We start from the raw sequence: 14,237 nt of genomic DNA on the forward strand, positions 1-14,237 counted from the left end.
GTATAAGGATGCTCTTTATGCACTGATACGACATGATGGCCAAGATAAATATTCAGTAAAAAAAGCCAAGTGTGGAAAAGTGTGCAGAGAAGGATACCATTTGTGTAAAAGGGAAAATTAAATAAATACACACACACATGCACTGATGTTTACATAAACATATGTCTGGAGGATACCGGGCAGCACTGGCTGTCTCTGGGGTGGGAAATGAGTGGCTGGTGGACAATTATGAAGACTTTCACTGTATGCTCTTTTATACAGTTTGAATTGGGAATCCTGAGACTGTTTTACCTATTTAAGAAATGATTAAAAAATAAAACTTTTTAAAAAAAAGGTCTATTGAATAAATACAGAAACTATAGTGAATGCTTACCAAGGTTAAGTCTAGAAAGCTACATTCTAGCATCAGGAGAGAGTGAGAAATTCTACAATTAATACGGGAAGAGGAACAAAGACAGCAAGCAAAGATAAAATAGTATCTCTTTGCTCACTACAAAACACAAAACATAGGAACCAAAAGTACTATAATGGTTTCTTTTAAACACTGCAGTTGCAAAATAAACCAACAAAAAAGACATCCAACTACATAAGCTGATTTAAAAGTCTGACCAGCCGTACTTTAAAAACCTGCCATATTTTGGGGCGCCTGGGTGGCTCAGTCGGTTGAGCGGCTGACTTCGGCTCAGGTCATGATCTCGCGGTCCATGGGTTCGAGCCCCGCGTCAGGCTCTGTGCTGACAGCTCAGAGCCTGGAGCCTGTTTCGGATTCTGTGTCTCCCTCTCTCTGACCCTCCCCCGTTCATGCTCTGTCTCTCTCTGTCTCAAAAATAAATAAACGTTAAAAAAAAAAAAACCCTGCCATATTTTATTTCCTGGGCAAGACATCAAGTTTTTATAAAAAAATAAATTAAAATGCTGAGTATGCATTCCAGCCATATAAGAACGTGCATTGTTATTTCATGCCTGTTACATAATATGAAATGTCTGAAAAATAAGAAAAATGGAGCTTACATATATTTCTTATGAATATTACCCTTATATTTAGCTCTTAACTAAACGAACTTATGATGCCAATTTAGCTTATAAAGAAACCACTTTTAAAACTTATATTTTTCAATTAAAAAAATAGAATTACTCTGTAACTTGAGTTAAAGATTTTTCTTTTACCTCTATCTTCCCTTAAGTCTACGAATAGGGATCTTACACAGAAAGATGTCGTGAATGTTTTCTATAGTTTTAAAAATAATTTCCCAAAGAGTTAGAAAGGATGTTTAAATTGTGGATTAATATGAAAAAAGCAGGACATAGTTCTGGACATAGTGATTTTTTTAAAGAACAATCAAAAACAATTCTTATAATTGACATCCTGCTACCTAGGAGGAATCAAAGATGAAATGTATAAAAAGTGTGTATTTTGTGCTACTATTAATTCTATGACTTCAAAACATAGTAATTATGTCCATTTTAGAGATATAGAACTCAGACCAAAAGATCACTGGGGCCTCTCTGTGGCTCAGTTGGTTAAGATCCGACTTCAGCTCAGGTCATGATTTCAGGTTCGTGAGTTTGAGCCCTGCATTAGGCTCCCTGCCGTTAGCACAGAGCCTTCTTGGCTTTCCCTTCTCTCTCTGCCCCTTCTCTGCCCCTGTGTGCTCTCTCTCTGTCTCAAAAAATAATCTTAAAAAAAAAAAATCATCAACTTTACATTGAGTGCCTACCTCAAGTATAATTATAGAATTTAAATTTAAAAAGTTTTTGCTAAGGCTATTAAACAAAATCATGCAAAAAAAGAAAGTTTAGAACAGAATTCAACCTTCTAAAGATCCTGAGTTTTTTCCTTAATTTCTTTCCTCCACTTTTTCACCAACACAACTTTCTATTTTAGTAACGGTCCATATGCTATTAGAGTGCTTAGGGACAAAATACACTGAAAGTGAAACTTTGAAAAATTTGAATTTTACTGACCATGTGATTCTTTCAACTTACTCCTTCGTTGGGTTCTAGCATAAAGTACCACCTGCTGGACAACTTCCAGTTGCTCTTCGATCCGGGGAAAATGGAAGTCAGTACATTCTTGGCAAACTGTGGCAAAATCTAAGGGACCCAAAACATTTACAAACTTTTAAAGGTGGGCTATCAAATATTTAGTATTTACTTAAGGATAATGAGAGCTAGCAGAAATAAAATACAAAATTCACAAGAATGATTTCTTATACTTTTCCTTTTAATAATTATGTCTTAAGTTAGGGTATATCAATTTTGTTTGAATCAGAAACTTAATCTATCACTCAAAAGAGTAAATAATTAATAAACAAGGAAATTTTTATATAATTCCAAACCTGCTTTAAGTAATAGATACTTTAATCATAATCAAGTCCCAGAAAGTGTTAAAAAATACAAGAAAGTTCTCATATTTATGGTGGGAAATAAACTCTATTCAAGCTTCTTTAAAAAGTTACACAATTCAATATACTTTATATATTTAAAATTTTTTTAAAAATCATAAAAAGTGAGTTTTACAGAGGGAACATAGATTATTACCTAGCACATTTAAGAAATAGGCTATCTAAAAAAAACAAGGAAGAAAGGACAAAAGGATGAGCTAAAATTCACTGAGCCAGGAACTGCTTCTGAACTGAATACATTTACATCTTGATTATTCTTTCTGTTATGCCTTGAAGCAAGAATCCTATAAGAGCACTACTTATGAGATAACACAATTTTAAGAAAAAGTAAATATCCTGAAGCACTTTACCCATGCTGAAGTATGACAGAAATCTAAAATAGCCAAGGCTGGGGATGTGTGTTGCTTGGCTACCAGAATACTAGGGTTAACTAAAATTTTTGTTTTTCTATAATCCCTTTCTTTGTAAGAATGGTATTCAAAGGAGAAAGTTAACGAAATAAATATGCAATGTTAACTTACCTCTTTTAATACCACTATATGAATTGATTCGATTGTCTACAAGTAAAACCAGGCCACAGAGAGAGGTGGAATAAAGTGACAGTGCAGTCTGGAGTCGATGGAGTTTCACGCCACTTCGGTGATTTCTTTTGTGCTTACAGAAGTCCAGCATATCTGCTCTCTGCAATCTCAAATTATGCATGGTCTTCAACTGGGCTCCTAGGGGGTGGGCAACAGTCCCAGAAAGAAACTTAGACAGCTGCAAAAATCGAGTATAACAGGATGTAAATCTCTATGGCAGGAATTCAGATAAATCTGTGCTACAAATAATTAGAAATAGGTTTTGCAATTTCCCAACCTAATAACTATTCAGATTTCACCTTTATTTTTTTAATAATTTTTTTCAAGTTTATTTATTTATTTCGGGCAGGGAGGAGGAGTAGAGAGGGAGAGAGAGGAGAGAGGAGAGAGGGAGAGAGAGTCTAAGCAGGCTCTGTGCTGTCAGTGCAGAGCCTGACACGGAGCTCGATCTCATGAAGTGTGAGATCGTGACCTGAACCAAAATCAAGAGTCAGACACTTAACTGACTGAGCCACTCAGGCACCTCTCAGATTTCACTTTTCTATGTGTAAAAGATAATATATTAGCGAATACAGAAAGCAGACAGCCAACAAACTTCAGGAGCAGGACATCGTTCGTAATTAAAAATAACATGGGTACAGTCTACTCATATGCTGGGGATTTTTCTCCTACGACATAAAAAAAAGCTTCAGAAGTTACAATAAATTACGCCTACAAAAAATGAGTCCACTTACCTAAGTGAATGGTAAAACTTTCTTCCAACTTTCTCTGCTCCTCATAAATCCTTCCATTTGCTTCTACGGATTCTCTGAACTGACTCGGTTGAACTTTAATTTCCTCACTGCAATTAATAAAATTATTCGTATGCTTTTTTCGTCTCTTTGTCAAGAACTTTTCTTGAAGGAAAGAAAGCTTTATAATGAAATGAGGCAAAGTGAAGTCTGTAAGTACCACTTAACCTATTCCTAAACTTATCCTTAATCTATGGTAACAAGTAAGAATCATATACACCAACAGGTTTTAAAATTCCTACTTGTTCTTTCATTTCCTCGCAGCAAGTAATGCATATTATTCTTTCCAGTCATTGCAATATCAGCTCATATATTACCATTTAGTATTTCTTAGTGGTCTAAGAAAATGATTAAATGAAGTGATTAACTTACTACTTTAAAATGGCATATTGAAAAAATATATAATATATCCTGTATCAGGGTTGGCTCTAGGCAAAACTAAAAAAGGTGACGTGATAGAAATAAAAATTGAAAATTAAAAAGTCAAATAAAAGGAATAATAAAAAAAATAGAAAGTTCATTTTGATGTATTCATATCCTCTATTTTTTAAAACCATTTCCTGCTTTTTTTCCGTCAACAGCCTCCTCCCATTGAAAGACTTCTCTCTTTGCTCTACTCCATTCTTGTGTTTGCTGAAAAGGTTTCCATGGAGGCATTCAACAACTGTACAATTGTAAATTCAAATTTCATGGTATGTGGAAGATGATATAAGTCTATAATAGTCATTCTGGACTACATTTTTGGGGTTGTTCCAAACAGTCTCTTAGTCTCACTGATTGACTTCATTAGTATATATGGCAAATTTAAACCTAAAAAATTGATATTAACAAAACATCCTCACTTTAGGATGTGAAAAGCCACAAGAGACTGTTGCTCCCACTCTAACAACAAGGAAAAGCCGGATAATCTATAAAATCATAACTTTCCTGAAATCTGAGGTAACAAGGCAACCAATCAATTCTAAAGTGCAACACACCCCTCAAGGACAGCCAGGAGACACAGTTTTCATCTTTGGCAGAGCTTGGTGGAAATGAGTTGCTGCAATGTTAGGAGATAGGAAGAAATGGCTAAAAGTTTAACAATTCTTAAAGGACAAGTGTGGGTTAGCATGTAAATTTAGAATAGCTATGAGCCTCAGGCACAAGGGAAATTTGCATGTACTTACAAAATCTCTTTCATCAGCCTCCACCAGGTGTTTCCAAGAAAACACCGGAGGCTGTGCAGGAGACAAGAGAGCCTCCTTTGTGGCACAGGTAGAAATGCTGAGAATGCCCCAAACCCAAGCCCTAGATATATATGACCTGCACACAACTGAAGCTGGACAAAGACAACGGAGACCTATTTCCCACCCCCAATATCACCCTAGCATCACATCACAAACAACAATGGTCTACTCCTGAGGGGTAGAGCAACAGCATAGAGACCTCATGCTTGGCACAGGACTGCAAACACTGAAAGCTGAGGATGGAGCAGAATGACAGGGAAAAACCCTCTAGAACCCAAAGCCCCACTCTAAATACAAAGTGGCAGCAGCTTACTATGGTAGAAAATGCAGCCTGTGGTATCATTGAAGGAAAAAACCAAACTCTGCTCAACTGCTGACTAGGTTGGCATGACATTCACAATAATGGCCTCTTCGTTTCTGGACATATTATCTACTTTAGTCTCTTCTTTACAAACACACACAATGCCCAGCATTTATTTTTTTAAAAAGAGAGAGAGACACAAAAAAAGCAAGCAAAAGAAACAAATAACCCATTGTCAAGAGTTAAAGCAATCAACAAACACAGACCGAGAGATGACCCTGGTACTGGGCCTAAAAGAAAAAGACTTTCAAGGCACCTGGGCTCAGTTGGGTAAGCATCCTATTCTTGATTTTGGCTCAGGTCATGATCTCATGGTTTGTGAGATAAGCCCTGCACTGGACTCTGCACTGACAGCATGGAGCCTGCTTGGGACTCCTCTCTCTCTCTCTCTCTCTCTCTCTCTCTCTCTCTGCCCCTCCCCTGTGCTTTCTCATGTGTTCCTTGTCTCTCTCTCAAAATAAATTAATTTAAAAAAAAGACTTTCACATAACAATGACCAATGTGAAAGATTACTGGAAAACAACACACAGGATGCACAAAGAATTTCAGCAAAGAGAGAAAAGAAATGAAAGTGCTAGAAATAAAAACATGATACAGATTGATGATCACAGATACCAATTCCTTTGACAGGCTCATCGGCAGACCACCAACTTATTTTATGCTGTCATTACCCAGATGCCAAAACCAAATGAATATATTATAACAAAACTATACACATATATATATACACATATACATATACTTATTCATTATCTTATAGTAGACATATTCACTTATATTTTCATATATAATGTGTATGAAATAATACATTATGACTCATACATATACATTATAACTATAAAATTTCTAGAATACAACTGAGCAATAAAAAGAAAACTACTCACAAATGAAGCAACATGCATAAGTCACAAATGCATTGTAAGTAAAAGAAGCAAGACACCAAACTGCTACATAACAGTTTGATTTTATTGATAAGACATTCTGAAAAGAATAAAAACTGCAGGGACAGAAATCAGAGCAGGTTGACAGGAGAAGGGAAAGAGAAAGGAATGGGTTATAAAGGTATACAAGTGAAATGCTGTATCTTGGTTGCGGTGATGATTTCATGACCAGTTAAGTTTGTCAAAACTCATCAAAATGTAAACTTAAAAGACGTAAATTTTAATTTATATAATTTACCCTTCAACAGACTTTTTTTTTAAAGAGAGAGAGAGAAAGTGTGAGCAGGGGAGGGGCAGAGAGAGAGAGGGAGAAAGAATCTCAAGCAGGCTCCATGCCCAGTGTGGAGCCCAATGAGGGGCTTGATCTCACAACTGTGAGATCATGACCTAAGCCTAAATCAAGAGTCGGATGCTTAACTGACTGAGGCACCCCAAGAGAAATAACTTATTTATTTATTTATTTAAAAAAAAATTTTTTTTAATGTTTATTTATTTTTTTTGAGACAGAGAGAGACAGAGCATGAACGGGGGAGGGTCAGAGAGAGGGAGACACAGAATCCAAAACAGGCTCCAGGCTCCGAGCTGTCAGCACAGAGCCCAACGTGGGGCTCGAACCCATGGACGGCGAGATCATGACCTGAGCTGAAGTAGGCTGCTTAACCGACTGAGCCACCCAGGCACCCTGAGAAATAGCTTTTTTAAAAACGCAAGAATAATGACTAAAAAAGATACCACTTTAATCAATTTCTTGTAGGAAATCTATAGGGAGTTGTGTTGAAAACAGGTTTCTGCTGCCCAAGGAAACCCCTACCAGAAAGAAAAGCAAAATAACAAAGTCACATTAAAAACATTTTTCCGGGGCGCCTGGGTGGCGCAGTCGGTTAAGCGTCCGACTTCAGCCAGGTCACGATCTCGCGGTCCGTGAGTTCGAGCCCCACGTCGGGCTCTGGGCTGATGGCTCAGAGCCTGGAGCCTGTTTCCGATTCTGTGTCTCCCTCTCTCTCTGCCCCTCCCCCGTTCATGCTCTGTCTCTCTCTGTCCCAAAAATAAAAATAAACGTTGAAAAAAAAAAATAAATAAAAAAAAATAATAAAAACATTTTTCCTAGGAATATTTAGTTTTTAAAAGCAGCACCAGCTAGAAGCCAACAGGTACACAATGGAACTGATTCTATAGATTGAAGTTCTGAAACTATAGTAGCAAAATGAGAGATAATGTTTATAATAAGGGGCTTTCTCAGCTTCCTGAAATCAGTGACTCTCCACAGTTCTGACCACAACATACAGTATATACTTTACATTTTGGCTTAATACACACATTTATTTATAGGAAGCTTCATGCATGATGTGCTCTCATATTTTCCACCTATTCTACTCTACTCTCTTCCATTCCAATTCATTCCATTACATTTTATTGTTATTTTTAAAAGTCTGAGTGGAAAGTAAAGAATCTAGAATGATCCTAACAGATTGAAACCAACAGTTTGAGAAACACCATTTACATTATAGTAAACAGATGTTCCCAACCCATCTTTCCACCCACCCCTCCCTTTGTATTGTGTTAATATTTTTATTTGAAATGAGGACTATAGTCAAATATGTAAAATATGTTAGTGCCAAGGATGCTATCCCATTTCTAATCATAAAAATTGTTTAAGTATTTCTAAGGTGTTATCTTGGGGAAAATAAGGCAAATGAACTATTACATATATGGATAAAAGGTGATATAGATATCAGGTTAAGAGTTTAATGACAATCCATCCACCTGCCTATTTGTCCACCCAACCCATCAATATGTATTGAGTATGTTTTATGTGCCAGTGTTAAGAGCTAGACACTTGGCAACGATCAGGGTATACAACAATAGAAAAAACAAACATGGCTTTTGTCTTCAAAGCAAGAATAGTAGGGGAGACTGACATTATACAAATAAAATGCTATTTCTAACTGTTTATACCAAATAACAGGCAAAAGCTGAGAATAAGATTATTATACTGTACTAAGTACATTTCCAGTTGAATATACTTTAAGATTTGAAAGAAAGAAATTCTCAAACATACAAGTACACAGCCAGGAAATAACACAGGTACTGTCAAAGCTCTAGGGCAATATATGAAATACAGTGTACTTAGACCATCAGGTACTGTACAACTTACAAATTGTAGACAAATAGACTATTTTTGTACCTTGTACATGCTTATATTACTGCATGTATCATTCTATACAGTACTGTTTTATTTATAGGTCAGTCTCTCTAGAATATAAGCTCCACATGGGTAGGCATCTTCTTTGTTTTTCTGCTTAGAGAGTGCTTGGCATTTAAGATGCATTCAATCAATGCATATTGCACTGAACAGAAACCAATTTAAAAAAACAAGAGATACACAGTGCCTGGGTGGCTCAGTTAGTTAAGCATCTGACTCCTGATTCTGACTCAGGTCATGATCTCTGAGCTGACGGTGTAGAGCCTGCTTGGGATACTCTTTCTCTCCCTCTCTTTCTCTCTGTCCCTCCCCCACTCACATGTGCATGCACGTGCATGCTCTCACTCTCAAGATAAATAAAAACCCCAAGAGGTAGTAGTTGGGGTATTTAGATATACACACCTATATATAGTGGGAATCACTATTTTAGGCCAACCAATTAACCCCCCTCCCTAAATAATCCACATAAATCCAAATTACACCAAAGGTGTTAGAAGCATAAAATTATCTTGAACTGTCATTGCTAACTTAAAAATATCTACAACTGAAGGGGGACCTGGGTGGTTAGGTCGGTTATACATCTGACTTTGGCTCAGGTCATGATCTCGCAGTTCATGGGTTTGAGCCCCAAGTCGGGCTCTGTGCTGACAGCTCAGAGCCTGGAGACTGCTTCAGATTCTGTGTATCCCTCTCTCTCTGCCCCTCCCCCACTCATGCTCTTTCACTCTCTCTCTCAAAAATAATAAACAGTAAAAAAATTTTTTAAATATCTACAACTAAAAGTGTTCAATTTTACAACAAATACAAACTCTTACCCACAATGAACTTTCATCTAATAAGAACCATACATGATTAATACCTGAGGGAGCTGTTGTTGGGGTTTTTTAGGTCTTGATGAAGTTTTATCACCCATTCCTGATATTCTTGTTTTTGGATGGCAGTTGATTGTTTTAATTCATTTGACCATTTATTTTCTAAGTCCTAAAAAGAGAGAGTACACCAAGTGGTTAATTTTTTTACAAAAATAAATAAGCAAAAGAAAACGCAACTGTGTATCTAAAAGTCATTCTACTTCACTTACTTGCTGGGATTCAAAATGCTGAGCAGCCAGTGAATTTACGTCTTGATCTGTCAGTGATTTCCCCAATTCCTGCATCACTTTTTCCATTTCAATACCTTGTCTAAAACATAAATAAGATAAAATATGGTCATAAAATCTTTAAGGTATATAGCCACTCCAGAATCACTGAACAATCTCTATGAAGCAAAAATAAAATTTTTATTTTGGGGCGCTTAGGTGGCTCAGTCAGTTAAGCGTCTGACTTCTGCTCATGTCATGATCTCGCAATTTGTGAGTTCGAGCCCCGCCTCAGGCTCTGTGCTGACAGCTAGGAGCCTGGAGCCTGCTTCAGATTCTGTCTCCCTCTATATCTGTCCCTCCCTGGCTCTTTCTCACGCGCACTCTTTCTCTCTCTCAAAAATAAATACACATTACATTTTTTTTAAATAATAAAAAAAAAGAAAAGAAGAAATTTATTTTAAAGGAGTATGTCCAGGAATGGCAACTATAATACCAGGAAAGCACTTTGAAGCCTTGGAAATGCAGATGTGGAAATAATGATAATGTCATATAATACCAATGTCATTTGTACAGCTAAATTTTAATCTAAATTTAATCCATAAGTGAATGTGGTCAAAATCTAGGTAATCTTTCAATTTCTATGGCTAATGTTTAAAGTCAAGACTCCTTTCCATTTGCAGATTTCCTCAAAGATGATACTCTGCAACTCCAGCTTTAATATTTTCTACTTCTATTTACATGAGTTAAAGTGACTTCAAGGTTTGGAAGTCAGCTTATACAGTATTGCCCAAAGCTACCAATTAGGTTCTAAGAATAAAACCGGTATTAAGTCATAAAGCTCTCATTACAGAGGAATATAAGATACATTCTAAAGATATGTTTTAGTTATACCTTCTTCATTTATTTAAATAAACAATATGCATAAATTAAACATGGTTTTCCCACAGGAAAAACTAATCAATGGTGTTAGAAGTTCAGATAACTGAAGTTCCTTATGGGAGAGATGGGTTGTGACCAGCTGCGCCCGAGGGAGCCTTCTGCAGTGCTGGAAATATTCCATTTCTTGATCTGAGTGATGATTATATGGTGTGCGTACTTTAACTGTACACCTACAGTTTGTTTTCTTTTATGTGTGTATATTTTAATAAATAAGTTCATTGAACATTTTCGAATCTAAAAATTATTTTCTAATACAAACATATTTTAAAAGTTTGCTCTAAAATATATTGCAAACAAATGTGGAAAGAATAAAGATGTGAACCAAAAGGATTTTACTATCATTCTCATTAATTTAATTGCTCTTAAAAGAGAATTTATACTTACTTATAACAACTGATTAAGACACTTACATGTATATGGTAAATAAAACTCACATATATATTATACATTTATACACTTCTATATATACTTTCTAGTATTAAATATGCAATATCATTTAGTCTCCCCCTAATTCTAATGCAGGTGACCCCAGTAACTTTTTGTAACTACTGGGGGCCATGTGCTTGCACGTAAGATTTTATTTAAAACATAAATAATTGCTAAACATTTATAAATATAAAGTTCGATATAAATAGATTAATATTTTACATTACACATGTTCCCTCTAGTGGATAAAAAGTATCATTGCCATTTTTAAGTTTTAAAGATTCAGTATCTTTAAATATCAATACATGAATATTTTTAAATATTTGTATTTTAAATCTGGTTTGCTAACAACAGCAAATTAACAGTGAGAAAAAAAGACTAATAAATAATTCAACAAATGAAATTTCATGAACATTTATTTCATTCTAAATGTGTCAGAAATGCAAGTAGCTAATGATACAGTTAATGATACAATATACATTTTCTATGATTAAGATAAAAGGAAATTTCATTATATTTCTAGCTATACCTAACTAGAGACTGGCTTAGTATGTCAGGTGTGACAATTCTAACAATGTGAACATTATCTTGAAGACATTTAGAAATAAAGGATTATAACAGTCTTGATGCTGTGGTGAGAAATTGTCTTTTTAGGATATAAAGTGGAATTAAAATGAAGACAGAAATAAGAAAATGTGTCACTTCTGCTCATGAATTGGGTAAGTGAATTGGGTGAACTTCCAGATACCAGTGAATTCCAACTTGCCTTAAGTTACACTGTTCACCTTTACACTATTTACCTACCTCAGGAGGAACACAGCTTGTTTTTCCTTTCCAGCTAACAGTTTGGATATGTGGAGAATAAATTGCAAAGCTGTTGTCAAAATAAATGTATTCCAATATTGTTTATGTTTAGAAAGAAAAAAAGAAAGCAAAACTCTATCAAGAAATTTGTCCAAAGGACATTTCAAAAAATAACATTAACCCAAACAAACTCCTACTAAAAAAACTATTACACAAAAGAAAAAAAATGTATGAATTATCAGTAAATGCAGATAATTAGTAAGTTAATGCAGCTTCCCAAAAGGTGAAGAATCATGTGGAATAGGAATCTTCTTCTGACTTAGAAAAAAAAAAAATACGGAATGCTGGTGGCCAGATATGGGATTTTCTGTGAGGTGTAGTGAGCAGATAGCAAAGTCACAATTCAGAGTAGCTTACCAGCTGAATGAAAGTCCTAGTCATAGCTATTCATATGGACTATAGAATACATTGATATTGACTATAGCCAAGCTGGGATTTTTTTTTTAATATACCTAAATAGGAGAATGAGGATAGTCCCAGAAAACCTGAGAACCAAGAGCAGATTCAGAGTGAGTTGAAGGTTATATTATTTGAAGCCTTGGTAGGAAAAAAATCAAATAAATGAAGTTCAACAGAAGGTAATCAATTAGTATTAGGTAATTATACTTTCATATATTTATATAAATTGGGTCTATATTTCATTCTTAATTCTAAAAATACATTCACAGTTTTACTGGCTACATCATAAAAGACTGGGAAAAAAAAACATCAAATTTTCATCTCCTTTGGGAGATAGCTTCAACTATCTACCTGATGGCAACTACCTATACTGCAGGTATCCTGTCTATAAAGGAATAAACGGCCTCAAAACAGCTAATTACATACAGAGTAACAAATGTCAAGACATCAAGTTCTTTTCGACAGGGACAGTTCTAATATTTTATTAGATAGGGGAAAAAAAAAGGCTGAGTGGTGTAGAATTGTTACAAAAATGTACAAATCTATGCAATACAGTAAAAATGCTGATCTGGTACACAGAAGAGTATTTCTCAGGAAGAATTATTAAATTCAGTTGCTTATGATATTTGTGTTTTACATATTCTTAACTATGACAATCATCAAAATAACAGTTTATTCCCATCTTGCTAGTCCCAACATTTTCTAATACAAAGCAAATGTGAGCCAGGAGCAAACCAGTATATGTTATTTTAAATTTACTACTTTGGGACAGATTATGAAATTAGTCACACAAAATACATGTGATTTGGTTCTAATATACTTTCACAATCAAGGAAATTTCACATCAGCAACACTGAAAAAAATTATCTTAATGCCATGTACACCTAAAGTCTTAAGTATATATTTTAAGGTAATAAATTTTATTAGATTCTGCTAGATCAAAATGGATTATCTAGAAAAAGCATGTCTTGATTATTACATTTTATGAACTGCCAGGAAGCAATCTGGAAAGTCATGTTTTAAAATAAATAATGCTAGCAATTTTTTACTTACTTACTCTGAAGAAAAAAATGAAAGACAAAAAGACTGCTTGCATACTGCTTGCAATGAATTAAAATCTAATTAAAATTTCTTGGAATAAGACTAGTGTTATTTTTTACTTCATGTAAATAAACTTACAAAATGAACTGAGAGAGACCATGAACATAGTAATGACAGGGTTTTAAAGAGGTTCTGAACAGGGAGAGAGCATTGTACAGTGGTTAAGAGCTTTGGAGTCAGACTCCCTGGTTTCAAATTCCAGCTTGTCCTTAGACAAATTACTTAACTTATTTAAGCCTCAGTTTCCTCATCTGTAAAAGGTGGTAATAATAGGATTGTGGTAAGAATTAAATGAGATAGGGCATCTGTTACTGACTGCATGTTTGTGTCCCCCAATTCATATGTTGAAATCCTAATCCCCAATGTGATATTTGAAGGTGGGGCCTTGGGAAGTACTTACGTTTAGATGAAGCCATGAGGTTGGAGCCTTCATGACAGAATTAGTGTCTAGAGCTCTCTCTCTAAAACATATGCACCAGGAGGGCACACTGAGGAAAGGCCATGGCAGCACACATCAAGGCATGGTCTAGAAGCAGATGGGTCTGCCAGATACCAAATCTGCTGGCACCTTGATCTTGAACTACCTAGCCTCCAGAACTGGGAGAAATAAATCTCTCTTGTGTAAGCCACCCAGTCTATGGTATTTTGTTATAGCAGTCTGAACAGATTAAGACATCATCTAAAGCACTTTGCACTGTGCCTAGAATAAAGCCTTTGACAAGAGGTGCCTTCAACAAGATGTAAGCTATTCCTCTTACTAGAAATAATATATGAAGCTACCATAATTTATTCAGGTAGATCACTTGAGAAGTTTTATAAACCTATGAGGACTTCCTAGTTGAAATTACAGATTGAAACACACAAAAAACTAATTTCTAATATTAGAGAATTTTTTCTATTTTATTTTTCAATTTTACAA

At 35.2% G+C, this 14,237-nt stretch overlaps 1 protein-coding gene across 6 annotated transcripts in view; it reads right to left on the reverse strand.

The window, feature by feature from the left end:
• The window catches only part of CB4H12orf4 (chromosome B4 C12orf4 homolog), a 46,549-nt gene that overhangs the window by 15,763 nt on the left and 16,549 nt on the right, over positions 1-14,237 (reverse strand). Inside the window, exons 5-9 of one of the 6 annotated variants that reach the window (XM_045462910.1) lie at positions 9,590-9,689; positions 9,368-9,489; positions 3,721-3,827; positions 2,927-3,124; positions 1,987-2,094 (exon numbers count right to left, since the gene is read on the reverse strand). In XM_045462910.1, the coding sequence (XP_045318866.1) occupies positions 1,987-2,094; positions 2,927-3,124; positions 3,721-3,827; positions 9,368-9,489; positions 9,590-9,689 (635 nt within the window). Of the gene's footprint in view, positions 1-1,965; positions 2,095-2,926; positions 3,165-3,720; positions 3,850-4,943; positions 5,627-9,367; positions 9,490-9,589; positions 9,690-14,237 lie in introns of those variants that run through there. The other 5 variants (XM_045462909.1, XM_045462911.1, XM_045462912.1 and 2 more) reach the window with 5 other exon arrangements.

This window comes from Leopardus geoffroyi, chromosome B4 (genome assembly GCF_018350155.1).
Source record: "Leopardus geoffroyi isolate Oge1 chromosome B4, O.geoffroyi_Oge1_pat1.0, whole genome shotgun sequence".
Classification (NCBI taxonomy): domain Eukaryota; kingdom Metazoa; phylum Chordata; class Mammalia; order Carnivora; family Felidae; genus Leopardus; species Leopardus geoffroyi.